The sequence below is a fragment of the Onychomys torridus genome, chromosome 8 (assembly GCF_903995425.1).
Source record: "Onychomys torridus chromosome 8, mOncTor1.1, whole genome shotgun sequence".
NCBI lineage: Eukaryota > Metazoa > Chordata > Mammalia > Rodentia > Cricetidae > Onychomys > Onychomys torridus.
Genome location: NC_050450.1, coordinates 39,089,480 through 39,113,235, shown reverse-complemented (window position 1 = coordinate 39,113,235; position 23,756 = coordinate 39,089,480). Strand labels below are relative to the sequence as shown.

Genomic DNA, 23,756 nt, shown 5'->3' with positions numbered 1-23,756 from the left:
TTCTTAGTCACCATGACAAGGAGGAGATGGGCTTTGGGGAGAGGCAGACCCCACGTGGCCACACTGAGCCATGTGCCCTCTCCCTGCCTCCATTCATGCAGAGCACGGGGCCTAGCCTATTACAGCATTCTGCCCTCCGACCCTCCACTCTGCCCTCCGACCCTCCACGCTGCCCTTCTCCAAGAGCATCCACCTAGCACACCCCCAAGGCAGCCCCGAGGGACTTCACTCAAAGCTTGGGCTGCTTTGTTCCATGGAACAACAATGAAGTGGTGGAATCCTTAAGAGTCAAAGCTTAGTGAAGGATGTTCTTGACATTGTTTTTACATCCTGTGCACTCCCCGCAACAATCCGGAGATGCCGAGGCTTGCCTAGTAAGCATGGAGAGCTTAGTCTGAGCCCAGATCCCACATTCCATTGGACTCGTCCCCCATGTGTCTCTGCACCAGAACCAGAATGTCTGTCATGGAGGACTGTCTTGGTTGTAAATTGATGTAGGAAAGCCCAGCCCACTACGGGCAGCACCATTCCCTAGGCAGTGGATCCTGAACAGAACAGGAGAGGATTCTAGGAGGAGGTGACCCTGAACTTCGGCCCGCACTATCTCATGGCACTCACCCTGCAGTCCCCACGCACACAGAGGCTGAAGGCGTCCTTGTAGGAGCAGCGTGTCCCATCATGCACCATGCGCTTCATGGACACCACCTCCCCTGTCTCCTTGGACTCGCAGTAGAGGTGGCATCTCTCCTTGGCTGGAAGGGAAGTGTCAAGGCATTAGGCTAGAGTCTTCTTGAAAGAGCCACCACACCAGAGAAAAAACTTTCCGATGTTCTTAGAACTGATCTGCTCTACCTCCAGTCCCTGAAATCTATGCTCTGGGATGACAGAGGGAGAGGGACAGGTGATGGAAACCTCCTTTCTACCTCTCTGGCTTCTGAGACTTTGACCCTGGTGCTATCAAGCCTTAGGGAGAGATTTCCTGACTGATCCAGCCAGGATGTGTATATGGCCCACATCTTCCATCCTCACAGCCCTGAATGATGGAGAGCCTTGACTCTGCAGAGGCAAAGGGCTCTTTGCCCAGTCTCCATCTATGGAGCCTTCTTCAGAACCCTCCCTCACTGTGGGTGGGAGTGTAAAGGAGTGCAGCCACTATGGAAATCAGTGTGGACGTTCCTCAGAAAACTAAACCTATGATTCCCATGTGCTGTGCTGCACCACTCCTGGGAATACATCCAAAGGAGTCTAAATCAGCACAGCGTTAGAGATGCCTGCACATCTAAACTGTTCACAAGAGCCAAGGTATGGAATCAGCTTAGGAATCTACCATGAGAAGAATGGATAAAGAAAATGTGATACACACACACATGGAGTTTTATTCAGACATGGAGAAGAAGATAATTACATTGTTTTCAGGAAGATGGGTGTAACTTGGGATTTATCATATTAAACAAATTAAGCCTGCCCCAGAAAAACAAGTATCACATTTTCTCTCATATGCAGATTCTCTCCCCTCCATGTGTATATTCTTAGTGTGGGGAGAAGATAGTAGAGGAGCAACATGATCAAAATGTGACAGACATGTATTAAAGTGTCACGGTGAAGCCTATTATTTTGTTTAGTGAATGATGCTGATTAAAAAGAGAAAAGATCCATTTTCCATCAACCAAATGCAGCCAGTCCCCAACGCAGCCAGACCCCCTTGGAGTCAAACTCAAGTCCCCAGCACGTCCCTCTTTCTACAGTACTTTATCAGAAGCAATTGACATACTGGGACACCAGGCTGGGTGTCCTCCAGCCCTGTCAGCTCTGTCACCCCCCTCAACCCTGCAGGCATCAACACATGTCGGGCACAAGCAGGCGACTCCAACTGGTAGCCCAGACTCACACCCAGTCCCCATCCCTGCCCAGTGCCTGCGGCGGGGAACAGGAATTGCGTGCTGAAAACTTACACGTGGAAGGGAGACTCCAGTGGAACAGAACTAGCCTTTTGTAATCATGTCCTCCATCTGTGGGTTCAACCCACAGCTGACTGAAAACACTTGAAAAAGAACTGCATCTGTACTGACCGTGTAGGCACGCTTCCTTGTTACCCTCTAGCTAATACAGATGTGCAACTGTGGTGGTTGGAACAAGAATGGCTCATCTGCTTGAACACTTGGTCCTCGGTTGGTGGAACTGTTCGGGAAGGATTAGGAGGTGTGGGCAAAGAGTGGGAGGTGTGCCTTGCTGGGAGAGGCGTGTCACTGGGGGGTGGGAGGCTTTAGGTTTCAAAAGACTTATGGGATCCACGGTGCTTGCTGGCTCTCTGCCTCATTGTTATAGAGCAATATGTGAGCTCTCGGCTGCTCTTTCCTTCCGCCATGCTGGACTCTAACCCTCTGAAACCATAAGCCAAGGCAGATGCTTTATAGATAGATAAATTACCTTGGTCATGGTGTTTTATCTCAGCAATAGACAGGTAACTAAACAACAACATTTTCATAGCATCTCCAGAGTGTTAGGTAGTTATACACAGACACTCCACTCCTTTATACAGGAACTTGAACATTCGAGGAGCTGGGTATCCTATAATGAGGGGGCACTAAAATGGAGGGACAATTACCAAGCACTCCTCTGCCTAAAGCTACCAAGTTTTCAATTCTGCAAGACACGAATGCCATTTAATGCTTCACCTGTTTGGTTCAGCCACTCACAATGGAAAGTAATATGAGAGAGGGGGCTGTGATGGGTGATTTCCATTACCAACTTGACAGTCTTGAATTTCCTGGGGAGGATCCCAGTGAGGGTTGGTCTAGACTAGGTTGGCCTAGGACCATGTGTGTAGGGGATTGTCTTCATTACTTTAACTAATGTGGGAAGACCCAGCCTGAAAGTGGGTAGTGCCGTTCCCTGGGCTTGGGTCCTGGACTATATGAAAAGGAGAAAGAGCGGAGCTCATGCATCCATTCTCTCTGCACTTGACTCCGGATGTATCAGGTGCCTGTGGCCTTGACTTCCCTGTTGTGATGGATCACAACCTGGACTGTTAACTAGAACAAGTCCTTCTTCCTAAGTTATTTTTGTTGCGGTATTTTATCGCAGCCACAGAAAAGCAACTACCAATCAGAAGTCACCTGATTGCTTCGCAGGGTCACCCTCTGCTCCGATCCCACACTTGTGGCAACCATGCAACTCTAGCCTTGTCCCCTAGATGATCACTGTAGAAATTTGTACCCTCTAAGCTTCTATCCCAGCAGCCTCTACATGTCCAATGTTCTGGTTCCCCTGGGACAGGAGCCCTGTCCCCAGCCCAGAGCCCTTGCTGAGGAGTGGGACCCTGCAGCCACACAGCCAGCACTGTGCCCTGTTGCTGGCCCAAGTGTCACCACAGATTTGCCCCATGCAGAACCAAAGGTGTAAAACAATGCATGCCCCTGCCTGCCCCACCTGGGGTCCTGTGCTGATTCCCACCTCTGCCCTCCCCAGGAAGCTCACCGTCCCGGTGTTCATGGGGCAGCCAGTGATGCTGGCCATCGCCGTGCTCAAAGTACAGGTCCCACTGACGGCACTGCTCCTCCCGGAAGTCAGCCAGGGAGTTGGGGCAGTCCTGGGGATTGCAGAGCTGGAAGTCGTAGGCCAGGCCGGAGCAGGTGCGGCCCCCGTTGGCTGGGCTGCGAGAGAAATCAAAGGTTCCCCTTCTTGGGGCCTCTAGAAAAAGATCTGGCCATGGATGGCATTTTAGGGAAATCCTTGAGTCTTAGGTATGGAAGGGGCACTTCTACTGAGCAAAGAGACGCAGTCTTACTAGGACCTGGGTAGCTCCCCACCGGGCAGGCCTTGGGACATCTAGACTAGGAGGAGCTGACAGTGACCACCCCTCATCTGTGCTCTCTCGAGAAGGCAGCAGCATCTTCCCTGGGCACACCACCTTCGCCCTGGCATCGAAGCCCAGGACCATTAATGAGCACAGATCTGTGACCACAGGTTAAGATTCTGCCTGCCCTACTGGATTACAAATCCCAGGATAACCAGAGCTGGTTGAGTCTCCCTTATGACTGGGCACACAGTTGTCATGCAGCAGAAAACATCCAGAACAATCCTGAAATTGTGGAACTGTCCACACAAGAGTCCCTAACAGACGTCTGGTGTCGGGCTGGGTCTCTCCGCCTTAGAAAACAGGAGCTTCTGTGACTTCTCTCTGCAGAGAATAGTTTCACCCCACCAGGGCCTTTTGTGGTTCTGGCTCTCTGCTGGGCTCTAGCTCTCTTCCCAAAGCAAGAGAAAAATCCCTCAGAGCCGTTCAAGGGGCCACAGTGCTCCACCTCCCCCCCAGGCTCTTTTCAGTAGGACGGCCTGGTGCCCCAAAAGGCTCCCATGTACGGATGGGGTGACCGGACACAGGTCATCTGTCCTCATCCGAGATAAACACTTGGCTCCTCCCCACGGCCGTGACTGCTCATCTCTTTGGCTCCCTGGCAGACAGTGTTTGATCTGACAGAAACATTGCAGCTGCCTCAGGGAACAGAGAAGGAGGTTGTACTGACTGGCTTTGCGTCATCTTGACACAGGCTAGAGTCATCAAAGAGGAAGGAGCCTCAGCAGAGGACACGCCTCCATGAGATCCAGCTGTGGTGCACTTTCTTAATTAATGATCAGTGTGGGAGGGCCCAGCCCATGTGGGTGGTGCCATCCCTGGGCTAGTGGTCCTGGGTTCTATGAGAAAGCCAGGGGGAGCAGGCCAGTAAGCAGCACTCCTCCATGGCCTCTGCATCAGCTCCTGCCTCTGGGATTCTGCCCTGTCCTGACTTCCTTCAGTGATGAACAGCAATGCTGAAGTGTAAGCAAAATAAACGCTTTCCTCCCCAACTTGGTTTTTTGGTCACGGTGTTTTGTCGCAAGCAATAGTGATTTTAGCTAGTTGCCTCAGTGAGACCAGATAGACTGGATATGTCCAGGGACTTTCGAGCCAGCCTGCACCTGACCCACTTAGGGGCTGGCAATCAGTTTATAGTTTTATGTGACATTCTAGATTGACAATATTTTCAGGTAAAAACAAAATTGAAATACCTGATAGTCCAACACAGTATAGACAAATGACGCCACCATGTGTGAGCAGCCACAGGACCCGAAGGAAAGGAGGGAGGGAGGGGCTGAAGGTAAGGACCCTGGTACTGCAGCATAAGTGTCAGTCCTTAGCCCTGTCTCTCAGCTGACTGCAAAACAGCTGCTTGGCTCCAATTGCCACTGTCTAGGCTGCTGACATCCTGGGACCCACGAGAGTCTCCTCTGTGGAACCCCCCCAGTTCCCCCACTTCTATCCTCCACTCCCTAAGCCAAGAAGGGCAGAGGATGCCCGTGTCCAGAGTGGACTGTGGACCCCTGTGACCAGGAACTGATGTTCCCAGGGTGTGGTGGAACCCTGGAGCCCTCCCTCAGAACCCCAGCTTCAGAGACAAATAAAGACTGGGAGGTTTGCCCTCTCCCTGAACCTGGCATGCAGCAACGCCCAAAGCCCTGCGGAATCGGGCTCTGGAACCCTAGGCAATGTCAGCTCAACTCACTGTGGGTTGTCACACTGGCGGGTCCTGAACTTGACGCCTGTGCCGCAGGTGCGTGAGCAGGAGCCGAACGGAGTCCAGGCGCCCCAGTTGCCATCTCGTTTGAGGATATCCGGTGTCAGCCAGATGCAGTGACCTTTAAAGCAATGCTAAAAGATAGGAAGGCGGGCTGGTGAGGCGGCTCATTGGGCAAAGGGCCTTGCTGCTTACTGACCTGAGTTCTATCCCTGGGACCCACATGGGAAGAAGAGAAATGAAATCCCTGTGCTGTATTCTGACTTCTGTGCACATGCCTCACCCCCCAAATTGAAAAACAACAAAAGTCATTACAAAGACAAGAAGGCATTCCTTCACCCATCACCTACACCAGAGATGCTGGAGAGGCCTACTCCCCTCAGTGGGCCAGTGTCTGCAATGGCTGCCCTGGGCCTGCTCCGAAGGCAAGGGGCTATGAGCTGACCTGGGAGAGGGGGAGGGGCTGTAGTGTCTGATCTGGGGGGTGGGGGAGGGGCTGTAGCATCTGATCTGGGGGGTGGGGGAGGGGCTGTAGCATCTGATCTGGGGGGTGGGGGAGGGGGCTGTAGCATCTGATCTGGGGGGTGGGGAGGGACTGTAGCATCTGATCTGGGGGGTGGGGGAGGGGTTGTAGTGTCTGATCTGGGAGTAGGGGAGGGGCTGTAGTGTCTGATCTGTGGGGGTGGGGGAAGGGACTGTAGTGTCTGATCTGGGGGGGGGGAAGGGGCTGTAGTGTCTGACCTGGGAGTCAGGGAGGGGCTGTAGTGTCTAATCTTCCTGGCCCTAAAGACCAAAGCACTTCAGACAGGCCTCACCTTGCCTGTGACAATAAGAGGAATGGGATGTCCAGGCCCACCCTTCAGGGCCTTGTCCAGCCTACTCTGAAGCACTGTGCCTGTGGCATGTCATGTTCTCAGGATAAATGCCTCCATGTGCCTGGACAAGGGCTCAACAAGAACATGAAGCCAGAGATCTGGGAGACATGTCAGGTCTAAGGAGACTCGGGGTATGGAGGAGGAAGACCGTGAAGACAGGAAGCGGAACACGGGTGGGAAGAACACTAAATTCCATCCTCTCACTCTTGCCAGGGGAGGAAGCATATAAAACCCGATAAGAAGCCATGCTAAGAAGACTTCAAAATGTAAAAGAGTACATTAGTATTTCAGTACATCACAATCCAACACATGGCTTGTTGGTTTAGAATAAGAAAACATCACTCAAAATAAAAACAAGTAATAGCACAATTACCACAAATGACCCAAACTGGAAACATCTTTTTTTCTACCTGTGTGTGTATGAGCATGTGTGAGTGCATATGTGTGTTTGCACGCGCGTGCGTGCGTGCGTGCGTGCGTGTGTGTGTGTGTGTGTGTGTGTGTGTGTATGTTGCATGTGTGCGTTTGCACGTATGTGGAAAACACACATATTGCCTATGTGAGTATGAGGGTGGGGGTGCATGTGTGTACTTGAGTCTGTGTGGAGCACCAGACTGTGAATCGCAGAGCCAGCAAGATGGTTCAGCAAGTCAAGGTACTCGTCACCAAGCCTGACAACCCGAGTTTGACCCCCAGCTTCCATGCCGTAGAAGGAGACATCTGGCATGAAGGCTGTGGTGGCTGCCCATCTCTGAGGTGTCCCTCTCAGAGGTCTGAGTGCGTGTCAAGATATGTGTCTAGTGCTGTCAGGCTGGGCAAATGGGACACACGGCCGCCAGTCGTGACTAAGTGATCCAGCATCTCCTTTCTGGGTGCGTTGCCTGCTTCCGTGCTTCCCTCACGTAAACATGGTGGGGAGGAGATGAGCTCACAGACAGGATGGCGCTTGCTCCTGTCAGGTGGTGGAGGTGGCAGAACTCACAGGCAAGGAGGGACACTGTGGACTTAATGCTTTTGTACCCTCCAACTCATGTGCTAAAGCCTTAATCCCCACCGTGGTGTTGTGGGAGATGGAGCTTTGAGGAGGTCATGAAATCACGGCCTCGTGAAATGGATCAATGTTCTTATCACAGGGGGTGAGAGAAATTCTCTCATGCACATGGTGACCCCTGATGGCTGTGTAGTTCCAAGCTTGGCTGGGCTCTGAGAGGAAGGAATTCTTGTTTAAGCCCACCTGCATACTCCAGGCCCCTAGAAAATGATTGGCTAAAGAGTGAGTATATTATTTCACCTGAACCAATGAGAATGGGGCCTGGAATCTTGGCTGGACAAACAGGAAAAGAATGTTTTCTTTCCATAGACTTGTGGAGAGGGTGGGTGGCCAAGCAGTGAGAAATCTTGACAAGGGACAAGCCAGAGGCCCTGGGACTGTCAAGGCTAAACCTCATGCTGTACCTGGGAGCCACCAGGCCTCTTGCTGACTTCATAGCAAAGTGACCCATAGCTACCCACAATGGGCAAGGGATCTTGAGGGAAGCTCCAACCTGTCCAGTGTGGAGAATGATTAAAAGTAGGAGTGAAGGTTGAGGATGTAGCTCAGCATGTTTGTGTGGTATGAAGGAAGCCCTGGGTTCTATCCCTAGGACCACATAAACCTGGCATGGTGCCATATGCCTGCAATCCTAGCACTAGGCAGGTGGAGATGGGAAGATCAGAAGTTCAAGGTCATCCTTAGCTACCTATCAAGTTTAAGACCAGCCCAGGCTACATGACAGGGTATATCGAAAATGGGCGGGGAGGCAAGGAAGAGGGGCAGCTAGGGCCTCCTAAGAAGACTCCTGGTTCCTCCTACAGATACTCCAGGGCCTGTCTCTGGTTATTGTGTGCCTTAAGCTCATGTCCCCCCTCCTTAGCTCTGACTCACCTTGCCAGGTGCACACATAGTCCCGTCCAGTGGGGGGCCCTTCTTTGTCTTACAAAAGTAAGGGTTGTCAGGGTGGCTGCACCACAGCTGTTTGCAGGGGTCAAAGGTCCGGAACTGGAAGATAATACCCTCAGTTTATCAGGAGACCTCCCTCTTCAGCAGACCACCCAAAACGCCACCCCCCACACCAGTCCTTTAACCTGAACTGGCCCGTGAACGCGCCTGTGTGGGTGAGTGCCACAAGATCCTCGTGTTTCTGGGGTCATGAGGACCGTGTGCATGCAGTATGGACACGACCGTGTCTCTGGGTATTGCTGAGCCCCCCCCAAGTCGGCAGATGAGAGGCAGAATGTCTTTCGCGAAAGTGGAGTGGGCATCCCTGGGGCCTGGGCAGGAGTGGCTGGTGCCTTAAGTGTCCTCACCACAGGGCCCTGGGGACACTTCTGTGTTGCCCCCCTCCCCCACACTCACCGCAGTGCACATCATGTAGTCCAGGCCAAAGTCAAAGCGGCATTGCTCGTTCATGGAATAGTGCAGCCCTGGGAGCTGAGGCAATGCCGGCCAGTCGTGGGCGAAGGGATCGTCACGCAGGCAGTCATAGGAGCTGTAAGGGGACACGTGGGTACCGCCAGCAACCTTCACTGGGGAAGCTGAGGTCCTTTCTGGAGTTACCGTGGTGGGCAAGACTTCACAACCCTCGTCAAGGTCTGAGGGTTCAGGGTGGACCCGAGTACACTGGGCACTGTGCCCTCTTAGAACTGAACCCAAGGAGGGGTCACCCTTAGGGGCCCAGGGAGGTACTCACTGCAGGTAGCGGCCAAGCTCCTGTTGGCTGCAGCGGGACCAGTGGAATCGATGGAAGGCAGCCTGCACCAAGGGTGCCATGATGCTGCCCAGCCGCACCTCGTCACCGCAACGGTTACCCTGCCCATCATGCTCCATGCCCAGCCTGGGTGGGAAGCAAGGCAGCCTGGCTGGACTCTTGCCTGACTGCACTGACATTCCATATCCCCACACCTCAACCAGGAAGGCATTTCTAACAACCACAGTGGACATCTCTGAGCTTGTCTACTCTGACCCACATTGACGAGAGTCTCGAAGCCACAGCTCCTCTGTGAAGAGGACATCCACCAAGCAGGGCTCTCACCCCATCCCTAAGGAGGGTCACTATTTCCTGAATGCACAGTGGGGGCAGGGATGTCAATAGCCTAGAGCATCCCGGGTACTCTTTCTTCTTGCACACACCCCCAGCAGCTTTGCAAAAACCCATGAATGCTTATCTGGCCCTGAGATTCAGTGTCTCTACTGTTGCCTGGAATGTGCACATTTGGGCAGTCCCGGCTTTTTGACCCTGAGCTACCCTTGCTCAGGGCCCTGGTGACCCATCTACAAAAAGTTCTGCCCCTGGGACTTGTGGCCCAAAGGTGTTTTTTTTTTGTTTGTTTGTTTTTGTTTTGCTTTGTCAGCAGAAAGCTGACCTCAGGCCAGAGTAACAGGAAAGCAAGTCTAAGTGGCTCTCCTCCATGGCTGTCCCTCTCGGGCACAGGGAAAAGGGATCAGCCAGGAGCAGAGGATCCGATTTCTCCATACAAGGATGATCAGGCCACTTACACATGGCCAGTCTCATGAGCCACCACAAATGCCGAGGAGAAGCCATCTTCATGGTTCAGGGTGCAGCTGCGGACCGGGTGGCACATGCCAGTGACAGGAGCATAGCCTGGGAGGAGACAGAAGGTGGCTCCAGCCTCCAGGCCTAGACACCCCCAGATAGCCCCAGGTCTCAAAATCCCAGACAGCATCCATCCCCAGAGCAGTTCTACAGAATCAGCTGCCCCCTGCTGGTGGGACTCCACAGATACCTGCACGGACAGCAGGCACCATGCCCATGGCCAGAGCTTGGCGGCCACGTTGCAGGTCACAGCCCACACTGTGACTGGCACAGGTCTCTACTGGGCCTTGCCTGTCACTTCAGCAGTTTCCGGCCTGCTTTCTCTTCCTCACCTTGTGCACTGGCTCTGCTTCTGTGATTGGACTATAACTATTTCCAACCTTCTACGCTGTTGGGTTTCATCGGTTGTTCTTTGCTAAATTACTTGAGACGCATGTATCTATGATCTATTTTCAACCTTCTTCCTAATAATAGCTATATGAATCAATTTATTATGATGTTAGCTTTATACACAGGCTTTAAAAAATTATATTGGGGTGTGTGTGTGTGTGTGTGTGTGTGTGTGTGTGTGTGTGTGTGCAGGCCACAATGCCCGTGTAAAGGTCAGAGAACAACTTGCAGGAGTTTCTTCTCGCCTCCCGCCATATGGGTCCTGGGGATTGAACTCATGTCCTCTGGCTTGGCAGCAAGTGCCTTTTCCAGCTGAGCCATCTAGCCTCATCAGCTCGAAACTGTCAAGTCTTCACTCATTTTCTTAGCTGTTGTTCTACCGGTTACTAAGAAGCGTCTCCTAACATCTTCAACCACACAGTTTGCTCAATTTTTTGACTTTTATGTCTGTTGGCTTTATGTAGTTTGAACCCTGTGTAAAGAATCAATTGGTAACTTATCTCAGCAGCCTGAAGTCCAGACTCTGGACACGATCTCATCTTCAGGCTCTGAAGCCCTGTCTGGTCTAGCCTACCATTCCTGACCTTCCTCTGTTCCTCAGGGCAATGATGGTTTTTTTGTTTCATTTGTTAGTTAGTTTGTTGTGTTTTGATTTTGTGGGGTCTGATGGGGGTCAGGAAAATGAATCAGGCTTTGGTGGTTTTTTGGAGCCATAAGGTCGATACTACCCTACCAACCCAGACACTCGGGCAGCTAAGGTAACCGCAGCCCCTCTACTCCTGCTCTCCAGACTAGGCTCCAGCTGTTGGGAGCCCCTGCACGCCCCAGCTTCTTTCCCTGCATTACCCGGCAGAGGACTAACCTTGCATGCCAGAGGGCCCGAAGTCCTGCCGTGTAAGGAAGATGGCATGGTCGTGGTACTCATCATGGTCTGTGTCCGGCTTCTGCTGGAGGTAGGCCCAGCGACAGACGTTCTCCAGACTCTGAGAGGGGTTTCCAATCTCAATGAGGCTCATGGACTACAGTGGGTGGAGAGAGACAGAAGAATGGGGTTGGTATCTGGCAGATTTCTAGGGGTGAACAGACAGTTGTGCTCACAGAGCCCAGCCTTGGGGATCTGGTCCAGGGGCTACTCAGCTTCCTGCCGAGTCACTTCCAAGACTTGCCTTCCATTTTGTTCTATTCTTCTGAACAGAAGAGAAGGCTCCTGGTCACCCTTACCTGCATGACTTTCTACACTGTCAAGCAGAGAGTGGGGTTGGAGAATTATCTCAAGTTTCCTTTGGGGCCAGGCCATCCCCCTACCAAGCTTACTCCTCGGTTACAAGCAGGACCCCATTTGCCCTAGACTGTTGTGTGTGTGTGTGTGTGTGTGTGTGTGTGTGTGTGTGTGTATGTAGGGTGTTCCTCACCATGCAACCCAGGCAGCTCACAATTGGCAGCTTGCTTCCTCTAGTACTAGTGGCTGAAGAGACAATGAAAGAATGCATGCATCTTGAACACAAAGGCTTGGCCCATTAACCAACCTCATTCTAGCTTATGATGGGAAGCCACCATACCACAGCCGTGGGGACTGTCGGGTTACCTTTCCCACTTGACTCACGTAGGAGTCAAGCAATTTGGAGGTGTGTTACTGTCACTTGCATCCAAAAGAATTCTGAGCAACACACCCCCTCTTTCGTGGGAACCACGAACATGCCCGGCAAGGACACTGGCTGGCAGGGAAAGACAGCAGCTAGCTGATTGGCATGCCACACATCAGGGGAGGAAAAGAGCTCTGGCCAAGTCTTTGAAGAATCCACCAGGTGTATAGACTCAGATACTTGGACCAGTGGGCAGGAGGGCAACAGGACAGAAGGCAGGAGCCAGGTTGATGCAGGGTAAGAGCAAATGGGTCAATACTATGCAGACAGAAGTTCCTCGTTACCCACAAGAGGTTCTGGGAAGAGGTTGAAAACTCAGGTATCTTCAGGGGTCATGTCCACTGAACACTGGCCCATGGCTGGCATTCAAGAACAGGGGCCCAGGTTTGCCAGACCAGATGTCTCGGAAGGGTCTACTACTAAACGGAAAGCTTACAAGCTCAGTGGGTACAGTGCCAGCTCAGAACACCAAAACCCTGGGTTCAATTCCCAAGCACTTCCCAACCCAATAGTTGGGTTCACTTGCATGAAAATGGCTTTAGTGGACATGACAAAGCTCTACCCCTCTCCCCGAGTCTCTCATTTAAGAACTTCTGAAGAAAGGCAGATCTTCCCGGGGAAGGACCCCCTTCCCCACTTGAGACAGGACCCGACACTGCAGTGGACAGAGCACCCCACCATGTTGCAGATCGGACACGGGCTGATTCCATCTCTTCCCCAGCCTCTCTTGGCACACAAGGTGATTTCACTGCCACGGCAGGGTAATTTATCAAAATATTGATTTGTGTTTTTGTTTTTGTTCTTGTTTTGTTCTCTGTCCATTCCAAGAAGGCAGACTGTTAGCAGTATCCCCCAGCCCCAAGGGGTTCCTGCTATGGGGCAGAGCTCAAGGGGTCTAGGACCCATTTCCTAGCTTTGGAATCCCAAGAAAGATCTCTAAAGGGCAGGGTAGAGAGACAGATTTGGGGAGCATTGTCCCAGACAGGAGCTGCACTACAGAAGGGGAGCCCAGGAAGGAAGGACTTCAGAAACAGCAACTGTGAGCCTTGATGTGCAGGCAGGCACCCCAAGTGACAAGGTGTGGGTAGTGCATATATGGCCATCCCTTGATGTCTGCTGGGGGAGTGTTCTTAGTACTCCAGAGAATACCACATTAGTAAACGCTCAAGTCCCTTCTATAAAAGGATGTAGCATTTGCATGGAACCTCACACCTCCTTTCGTATCCTTTAGATCAGCTCTAAATGACTTATACCACGTACCACAGTATAAGTGCGGAGTGCATAGTTGTTATACTGATTGTTTAGGGAATAACAACAAGATAAAAGCCTGCATATGTTCAATACAGATGCCATGTTTCCTCCTGATTATCCTCCATCTGTAGTTGGTGGAATTGGCAGAAGCAGAGCTGTGGGTGTGGAGAACCAACCGCATTTTCTCCCAACCTTTTCAAGGTTTGTCCGATCTCAAGCAGGCACCAAGGACTCAAGGGACAGTGTCCTTGTTCTTACTGGGTCTGGAGCATTTCAGGGGTCACAGAGTGCCCTGCCCAAAGGCTAGCCTATGACAAGACATCAACAATACATCCAGTGGCAAGGACGGGACCCATGTGCATTTTGGAAAAAGCCGGTTGTTGCCGGAGAGGGCTGGAGTCAGGAAGGAGAAGCAAGTGTGGCCATCGTACTGTCAGAGAGCTCAACATCTGGGTGGATCGGGAGGCAGGAGACGTTAAGGGCCAGGGGGTGGGGACAGTGAGGCAGGGATAAAGGTGGCTTCTGGCTTTGGTGAAGGATGGGAGTGGAGGCAAGGGGGAGGGTGTATGGGGAGTGCCTGATGGCTTAGCAGGGAGGGTGTGGGATCTGGTCACAGCGCTGGGGACAATCCATCGAAAAGATGGAAAGTTCAGTTTGCTCCCTTGGTGAAACCTCCAGGGAATACCTCCTCCCGGCTTCCCGGGGTACAGAACCCAACATTGAATGGACCAGATGCTCTGCCTCCAGGTCAAGGGTCAGCCCGGAACTCAAGCTAAGCTAATGGAACAGAAGCTTGAAGAATTGAAAATCAACTGACATTCCTTAGAAGCGCAGAGACGTTTCTGCCCCTTTTCTTCATCCTACCCCCCCCCCCACTTCATGGGACCCACTTCCTGTCTCACCCCACATGTCCTCTAAGATTCCTCTCAGGAGTCTGGAGAGATGGATCGGTGGTCAAGAGCATGCACTGCTCTTGCAGAGGACCTGAGCTCTCAGCCACCTGTAGCTCCAGCTCCAAGGGACCCACTGGTCCCTGTGGGCACCCCCACTCTCAGGCATATACCAACCTCTACTACCTCCACATAATTAAAAAAACATTTTTAAAGAGCTCTTTTGGAGGCAGAGATATCTGGGACAACTGGGCAGGTCCAGGTCCTTGGAAGGAGACACAAGCTGGCTGTGGGCAGGGCAAGGTACCAACTGTCAGAGGCAGTCCAATTGCCACTGGGCCAGATGCAGGGACCCTGATAGGAAGCCCTGGGTCCCCAGTGGGTGCTGGAAACCCCAGAGTATTGATGCTATATACACTGTGCTTTCCCTATATATGCATATTTATGATAAACATTGGCCCCTGCAAGCACTTGATGGCTTCTCTCTAGTCCAATTGCATTATGATTATCTACCTCTGCACCTGGACAAGGTGATAATTCAGTGTCCTGGCAGGATGGCATGAGATGGTGCCTGATTTCAACAAGTTCCCCAGAGCAGCACACAATTTAAACATGGTAAACTTTTTGTTTCTGGAATTTTCCATTTAGTATTTTCACATCACAGACGGCAGGTATTCCGAGTGCAAAGGAAAACTGAAGATAAAGGAAACCTTCCTGCTTCTTAAGCCTGGCTGTCTTGTGGAAGTCAGAGGTTGGGAGAGGCGTTCATTTCATTGGCCTTGGCCTTCTGTCATCCTTTCAGCTCTGGAAGCATCCAACGCCCAGCTCCTATTAACCTTTGTGGTCGTTTTTTTTTTTCCCTAGGAAAGTCTTTGTGTACCTGTTCACAGTTGTGCTGGAGTGGGGACAAGTGAGCAGGAGATAATTCTTACCAGGGTTTGGCTGACTCTGTAGGCTGGTGGTGCTCTTGCAGTGAGAACAGCGAGCCTGGGGGCTGAAGCAGAGGGGTGGCACGTGGTGCTATTTGAACCTATTGGACGATGGCATATCCATTCCCCGAGGCTGAGTGGCAGCTGATGGAGCAAGGGCTTGCGTCCTGGGCTGTCACACTGACAACAGGTCCACAACTTTGACCCCAGTGTGGAGACCCCAGATGGGCCAGGGCCACTGTGCCTGCAGTGTGGGGTTGTGGAAGCTGGGCCCATGAGCCAGGGCAGAGAAGTCCTGGTCGGGGAGCTGACCCTTCCCTTCCCATTGATGAGTCTAGTCTCTAAGCATAGAAGCAGAGGGGGCCTCCTAGGAGGCTCACTGAATGTCCCACAGGAACCTAAAAATGAGTGGTTGTCCTCCTGGGAGGGAGAGATGCATCTATATGAAGAAGGCTGGCTGCAGGAACAATCCCAGGAACTCCTGGAAAGGGCTCACCAGCAGGAATGGACCCCAGTACTGATGACAACAACCAATTCTTCCTGTGTGCTCATGGCCTTATGGTTCTTTGAGGCCAAGCCTCTGAATATACCTTATTTAAATTTCAGAAATGTCTAAGACATAAACACTGTCATGATCCTAACTCCCAGATGAGAAACGGCATCTCGTGCCATTAATCCCACAGGTGGGGGAGGGGGGAGAGGAGGGGGAAGCCATACAAAGGTTGGGAAGAAGTTCTGCCCACCAGAAAGCAAAGGAAGGGCAAGCTCCAGAGGCAACCGCCAGGTGGCGCCGCAGCTACAAGAATGAAGCATCAAGACCCCGCAAGAGGTCGGCAGGCTAGGGAGCATCGCCCTCCTCCCGGCTGGGCGGCACATCTGACTTGGAGTTGAGCAATGGTAACCCTCTGGGCTCCAGACACAGCCCCTGGGGCCTCACCCTCAACAAACCAATTAAGACTTGTGTAAAAAGTTGTATTCCAAGCGCTGCTCTTGGACACTGGGACTGTTTGCGGTGGAATGAGCTGAATTATTTATATTCTTCCCTCCTTCAGTCAAGGAGACAGGAAAATGGAATCCGCCACCAGGAAGCCAGTCTCCATGCTTGGCAACAGGGAGGCTCTGCGGTCTGGGTGCTGCCACATGTCTATGAACACACAGGCCCTACACACCCAATCCCAGGGCTGTAGACAGGTAGCGTGGAGCTGGAGGTGTGGGGCACAGGCTGGTGCTCTACTGTTCTTGGACAATTTGACTCTTTCTCTGGGATCCTCTGACACAAAGTGGTTGGGCCCAACCTGAGCACTCAGCCAAGAGCTCAAGGGCTTTCGCCCATGCCAGTGTTGGCAGGGCATACAGTTTGCAATAGTCCATTCGACAATTTATGAGCACCTGCCTGGGAGAGCCACCTGCGAGCATGCCGGTGAGCGATTGTCTGGATTCTGTTCCTTGAGGTGGGAAGACACACCCACCCTGGTGGCGCCATTTCCTGACTGTATATACGGAGAGGGGACCCGAACAGAGGTAAGTATCGCTTGCTCTTCGCTTTTGACTGTTGATGTGACATGACCAGCTACTTCAAACTCTCGCTACTGTGACATCCCGGCCATTATGGACTGTAACCTGAAACTGTAACCTGAAATAAAACCCTTCCCCTTAAGTCGCTCTGGTCAGAGTATTTTATTGCAACAACAGAAAGAAACCAAGACCCCATCCATCCTATGCACAAGTCCCCCTTGTTCTTGTCCACTCTGGCAGGGACTGCGTGGCCCACCCAATGGTACTAGTGCTTTGGGCGCTAAGGATGTCTGGCTTCAGCTGCTACCAAATCCATCCCAGAGTGTCCTGGCCCCAGGAAGCCTCAGGCTAGCCCTCCCAAACAGGCAGGGAACAGGAAGCATGTGCAGGGGTGAGGTTCCGTTGAGCAGAGCTCACTTCTTCATCTCAGTGTTGCTGATATCTGAGGGCCAGTTAACTTGTGTGTGTGTGTGTGTAGGGGAGGGGTGTTCTGTCCTGAGCATCTCCCAGGTTATAACAGCCAAAGTGTCTCTAAACATCACGTTGAGCCCACAAGTTGGGGACAGAGTGGCAGAGTCACCCTTGGTTGACAGCATTGGCCATAGGGGAATGTCATGGAGTGGGGGAGGGGTAAGCTAGAGGCAGCTCATTCAAGGTCTGTGCCCTCCAGCCCACTAACATGATAGAATCCGGCTCATCCTCTAGGGACAACCCAAGCTCTACCACATCCAGCCTGCCTGCCTGCTGCTGGGGTATCCCCCAAATCTGGGGTCTTCTGCTCCCAGCTGTGCATACAAGATAGTGTGGGTGGCTCAAAGGTCATGGTATAGATGCCTCCTAGAACACCAAAAAGAGAGAGCACAGGAAGGCATGCCCTTCCATGAAAGCCAAGCTGCTAGAACAGGGTTCAAAGCTGAGTGGGCCTCCTGTTGTGTTCTAAAATCAGAATTCACATGTTGGAAACTAATTTCTAGTGCAATAATATTAAAATGTGGGACTCTAGGAGGTCATCAGGCCAGGATGACCAAGTCCCCTGAACTGGAGTGGCTCTCCTATAGCATTGATCTGAGACCTGTCCTTTCTGTCACCCTCTGAGCATGCAGCTGTCTCTGAGGACTCCAGATCTGCTGGAATTCCGAACTTGGAATTCTCAGCCTTCAGAACTATGAGCTACAAACTTCTGTGGTTTTTTTTAAGTATCCAATCTAAGGTATATTTGTTATAGCAGCTCAAATGGACAAAGACAGCCCCCAATGGCAATGTCTAGCCCTAATACCTTCTCATCTACTCTAGACCCAAAGACGTCTGCATGAGAAGGGGTGTCAAGGGTGACTAGGGACTGGCTATTATGTCTTGCCCCGGTCAGGATGCCAGAGGGCCTTTCCCAGGCTAAAATATAGATTGTGCACGGCCCTCCAAGGTCCTGATGCAAGGCTACCTGGAAGAAGCCTCTGCTTCTCATCTTAGCCCGCTGAGGCTGGACAGGTGATACTGGGGGACACTTGGCAGGAACAGAGTGGTGCTGCTGGTCCAAGGCTTTGGGCTGTGCAGTCCTTTCCTCACACACATCTCTGCCTTCTACTGCCAGACCAAGAACGTCTGACTTTTCACCCTGAATGCTGACAAATTCCAACATGCCTCCCATACCCTGTCTCGAGCTGGCCTTCACAAGATACCTTATGTCCTCGGAATGTCCCCAAGTCTCTCATCTCCATTTCCTTTGATTTCCATCATCCAAGGAAATATTTAAAATGAGAACACTTGAGTAGCTTTGGTTCCTTCTCAAAAAATCAATTGAAAAGCCAGTTGCTATGCAACCCACGAGTGTGGCTGATGCTCGGCTCCCTGGCTGGTGGCATATTGTGTAAAATAAGATAATCTCTTTTCTTCTGCTTTTTTTTTTAAGAAATGGAGAAAAATGTTGTTTTAGGAAAAACTTGTGATAACTCAGGAGGCCTCCCATAAGCTAGAGAGAAACAACATGCCACTCGTGTAAGTATTGCCAAATTTACCCCTACTGGAGCTTCGTGGGACCCGATACAAGGCAGGGAGGGACCAGGTGAGGGGCCTGGTACATTTCCAGTGACAACTAGGAACAAACAGTAGGAGCTACGGGCCTGAGACACTTTCCGCCAAAGACCAGGCGATGACTTCACACCCCCAATGCCCTCTGACTATGGTAGACAGCTTAGGACCTTCTGGATGCAGCCATCTTGGTTTTTTTTGTAGGGCTTAAACTCTTGTAGAAAGGAAGCCTCATCCTTTTTATGAGTCACCTGTTCTGTGGTTGTGACAGCAGACACCTTACAAAGGTGACTTAAAGGAGGAGGGGTTTATTTTGGCTCTCAGTTCAAAATGGAAGTCACCATGGCAGGAATGGAGGGCAGCCAGTCACATGACATGCACAATCCAGAAGCTCCCTTTCCTTTCTTCTTTGTATTCAGGACCCCAGCCTACACAATGGTGCCACCCACATTCAGGGTGGGTCTTCCAATCACACTTAGCCAAATCTAGAGAATCCCAGAGACTTGTTTCCATGGTGAATCCAAAATCCTATCCAGTTGACAATCAAGTTGAACTATCACGTCCCCAGCAGGAACCCAGAGGTCCCACACAGAATGTCTTCCCAGGATCCATCTGTTATTGTGAACCATGACCTGTCCCCAGGGTCCCATCTAGCAGCCCAGCTTTGCTTTCTCCATTACTGAGTGTACTTGGGGAGAGGGTAGGGGCAACACACACACACTGAGCCTCTAGGCCCTCAGGGGTCTGCCTGGCCACTCTGTCCAAGGTCTGCCTCACCTCACTGTGTTGGCTTCCTGGTGGTGGCATCTTGTCTGTGACTAGACAAGGATCAGTTGTGTTGCTCTTGTGCCCCCACACCCCAGAACGGACTTGGGAGGCCAGAGTTCCTGAGCTCAGAGTACATCTCGTACAACCATGGCACTCTTTGGAAGCCCCAACACAGAAAACCTCGCCCCAGAGCTACACAAGATAGTCTGTGACCCGTGGCTGCAGACGCCGCCTGCACAAGATTAGTGCAGAGATGAGAAACTTTCATAAGTAACTGGAGGGAGTGAGATTCTCAGGAAATTTATGGAGTTTAATCATTAAAAAAAAAAAACAGGGATTTTTTTTTTTTAATATCTTGGGCTCAGGTACATTTGCCTTTTCTAATAATTCATCTGCAGAAGTTATTGGTGTGCCATCAAGTAGGGCTAGAGGCTGGATCCCTGCTTGGCCAGGCTCTGTGGGCTCTGCCAGATGCCCTGGAATGGAGCACCCCGTTCTGTGTGGCCTGTGTCCCCAGGGAGCACACAGCCTTTCCTTGCAGATATTGCTTCTGGCCCTACAGCATGGGGCTGCTGGTCCACAGCCAAGTGCCAAGCCTTTTGCTATTTAGCTCTACGCTGTCCCCCAAGGGGTCTGTTAAAGGCTTGGTCACAGGTTGAGGTGTCATTGGGGTAGCAGACCCTTTCGGAGGAAGAACCTAGTGGGAGGAAGTCAGGTCATTGGGGTCATGCCCTAGGAGAGGGTGTTGCAACACAGCTTTTCCCTTTGCTTCCCAGTTTCTTTCCAGTTCTGTTCTGGAGGTGAGTACCCTTCGTTAGCCCACTCCATGTTCCCTCCATGCTCTTCTGTCACTAAAGGTTCCAAAGCCACAGCTTGAATAGCCATGGTCTGGAACCTCTGACATCATGAGCTGAGTTGCATTTTCCCTTCTTTTAAGTTATTTGCCTCGGGTATTTTGTTATAGCTACTAAAAGCTAACAAACACCCTTTTGTGGTTTCTTCAATGTTCTGGTGTGAAAATGTTCATTTCCAACTCTGAACCTTCTCCATGCAGCCCAGCTGCGGTCTGTGCTCACTCTCCTCCTTCCACACCAGCTCTCCAGATTGGCAGTCCAGCCCCGCGTCCTCCTAACATGATTTCCTTGTTTGCATTTCTACATCCTGCTGTGGAATATTCCCTTACACTGTGTGAATATATGTTGCTGTGATTGGTTTAACAAACAAGCTGACTGGCCAATAGCTGAATGGGATACAGTTAGGCAGGAAAGCCACACTGAGGATGATGGGATGAGGAAGGGGGCAGTTAGAGGGTGCTGTATTGAGAAAAGGTACCAAGCCATGTGTCTAAACATAGATATGGGTTAATTAATATAAGAGCTACCTAGCAATAAGCCTAAACTATCGGGCGAGCTTTTATAATTAATATAAGCCTCTTGGTGGTAATTTGGAAAGCGGCTGCCAGGTATTTGGGAACAGGCAGTTGGGACATCCAGGATACTAAGACTCCCAAGCTGGATTCACTTCCTGTCACAGTCCAAGAGCATTCCGTTCCAGAGACCAGGGCAGCAAGCTGTCTCTGCACTGTCTTGCCACAGGACACATACTCGTTCTGAAATGTTCCCATCAAATATCCAGTTCTTAACCTGTAAGAACCAACATCTCCCCTCTCTTGGTCTTTCTAGAAGAAACAGTGACCTACACTTTTTATTTCCCTGTCATGAACAGTGTACCCTTTCTTTCAGTGTGTCCTATGTCTGTCTTGTACTACCTCAGAGACATTTGGGTAACTGTGATGCATGGGACGACCTTAAATTATTTTGTGTATGTATGTGAGTATGTGTGAGTATATGTGCACCATGGACACGCAAGACACCACAGAGGCCAGAGAAGGGAGTCGGTTTCCCTAGAACTGGAGTTTCACTCAGTTGTGAGTCACCTTGTAGGTGCTGGTAACCAAGTCTGGTCCTCCCCGGGAGCAGCACTTTTGACATCTGAACCATGTCTCCAGTCCTGGTGCAGGGAACTTTGCTCTCTCAACTAGCCGTGCTACTCAGGTGTTGTTAAGTCACAATGTTTGCATATGAGCTTTCAATCAAAGTCAGACAGCATATATGATGGTGGCCTCATGCAACAATATCACCTAGTGACATCCTGGCCATCTCAGTGTGAGGACGCCGTGATGTTAGCACAATGGCAAATTGCCTGTTTACACATTTCTCATATACCCATTAAGTGACTCGACTGTGTTTGTCTGTCTCACTAAGGCTTTGCTCCATGGATTTTACAATGGATTCTCCTAGGTTTTAACAGAAAACAATTATAATTTTGTCTGCTCTTCTCAGATATTAGTTTCCTGTTATTCAAATCTGTCTAAGAAAAAACTTAAATCACAGCATGAGGACCACTTATGTGCCAGTAACTTATGGGTCTTGATCGCTTACACTTGTGTGTGTGTGTGGTGAGTACAAGTGAGCATGTGTGGTGAGTGTGTGTGTGAGTATGTGTGAGAGTGTGGTAAGTGTGTGTGTGTGAGTGAGTGTGGTGAGTGTGTGTGTGAGTGAGTATGTGTGAGAGTGTGGTAAGTGTGTGTGTGTGAGTGAGAGTGTGTGGTAAGTGTGTGTGTGAGTGTGGTGAGTGTGTGTTTGAGTGTCGTGAGTATGTGTGTGAGTGTGTGTGGTGTGTGTGTGTGTGAGTGAGTGTAGTGAGTGTGTGTGTGAGTGTGTGTGAGTGTGTGTGAGTGTGAGTGTGTGTGTGAGTGAGAGTGTGTGATAAGTGTGTGTGTGTGAGTGTGGTGAGTGTGTGTTTGAGTGTCGTGAGTATGTGTGTGAGTGTGTGGTGTGTGTGTGTGTGTGTGTGTGTGTGTGTGTGTGTGTGTGTTATGCATATGGAGGCAGGAAGTCAACATTAGGTGTCTTCCTCAATTGCTCTTCACCTTATTTTTGAGTCAGGGTCTATCCCTCAACCTGGATATCCTTGGTCTAGCTTCATTGGCTGGCCAATAGTCTCCAGGGATCCTTCTGTATCTGCTACCCTCATTCTGGGGTTATAGACATGTCCCACCACACCCAGATTGTTTTTAAACCAATGCTAGGGATCCAAATTCAGGTCTCCATGTTTGCTTGGAAGAACCCACTCGTTGCTGGTTTTATCGCCACTGCCTCATAGGTGGCATTTTCCAAAGCAAATTCCATGGAATGAAACCGTCTGGAGGAAAGGATCTCACTGTGAAGCAGGTTTGAAGAACGATGAGTCCCAATGTGTCCCATCGAGCTTCACTAGGCATGTTCCAAAGTCCCTGGGACATGCAGCCATGGGGAGCACCTGTTTTCCTTTGCTTTAGGAGCACCGTGGACCCCCTCATTCCTGTGTACACATCTATTACCATTCAGCTGCACAGAACACCATCAGGGGATCTTGCTTCTTTTCCCACCTTTAAGACATTGGCGGTCTACCTATCATCCCGGGACTTGTTCCAGAACTTTGAAAACAAGGGAGCCTCCCACCTTCTGTGCACCAGTCAGCCCTGTTCTACCCATCTGACTTCATGTCACCTAGGGTCTTTCTCAGCTGCCACCTCACCTGGCCCACTCCCCTGTGCAAACAATTCTCATCTCCATCTCAACACCCCAGATTTCCCTGGGATTCCAGGTCCATGTGCTCACCTATCCTGGCCACCTCGACTGGGCCACCAAACAGCCGGCACACCTCAGGTGAACTCCTGAGCGTCTCCCCTCCCCACATCAACATCTGACCGTGCCTTTTCTGTCCTGAGTATACCAGTCAGTCTTCTGCCACTGTGATAAAATACTCAAGACAATGAACTGTGTAAACGAAAAGGTTCCTTTAGCTCACTGTTTTTGGAGGTCCAATGTCCAAGAGCCTTGTTGATATGTCCTCTGAGGAGGGTGACACACCACAGCAGGAACAAGTGGCCACATCTCTAACGGGAGCAGAGACAGACAGGAGGCAGAGTCCTGCATCCCTTTAGAGAGCACACTCCAATGACCAAAGACCACCCACATGCCACAGGTTCCACCTCCTCAGGGAGTGCCACCTGAGGACCCACACTTTGGGAATGGGACTTCAGATGACCACACTCGAACCACAGCAGGTCAGTGTCATCTATCTGGCTGAGTGTCTCTCTCCCTGCACCCACCAGCACTCAGGTGCTCTCAATGTGGTCTCCCAGCACGCTCTGTTATCTGCCTTCCTTTCTCCACCATCTTCCTGTTAATGACAACAGTGTCCTCAGTGTAGGGACCCTATTAGAAATGCAACAGGTCATGTCACTCTAAGAAAGCCATACTCCATGGCAGAGACAT

General features: G+C 51.1%; 1 protein-coding gene across 2 annotated transcripts in view; it reads right to left on the bottom strand.

Annotated features, from left to right (window-relative positions):
• The window catches only part of Adamts2 (ADAM metallopeptidase with thrombospondin type 1 motif 2), a 209,083-nt gene that overhangs the window by 17,777 nt on the left and 167,550 nt on the right, over window positions 1-23,756 (bottom strand). For both annotated transcript variants that reach the window (XM_036198014.1, XM_036198015.1), the window contains exons 6-13: window positions 11,276-11,432; window positions 9,966-10,071; window positions 9,160-9,303; window positions 8,826-8,958; window positions 8,355-8,468; window positions 5,544-5,689; window positions 3,478-3,653; window positions 619-752 (exon numbers count right to left, since the gene is read on the bottom strand). In XM_036198014.1, coding sequence (XP_036053907.1) covers window positions 619-752; window positions 3,478-3,653; window positions 5,544-5,689; window positions 8,355-8,468; window positions 8,826-8,958; window positions 9,160-9,303; window positions 9,966-10,071; window positions 11,276-11,432 — 1,110 coding nt within the window. The remainder of the gene's footprint in view (window positions 1-618; window positions 753-3,477; window positions 3,654-5,543; window positions 5,690-8,354; window positions 8,469-8,825; window positions 8,959-9,159; window positions 9,304-9,965; window positions 10,072-11,275; window positions 11,433-23,756) is intronic.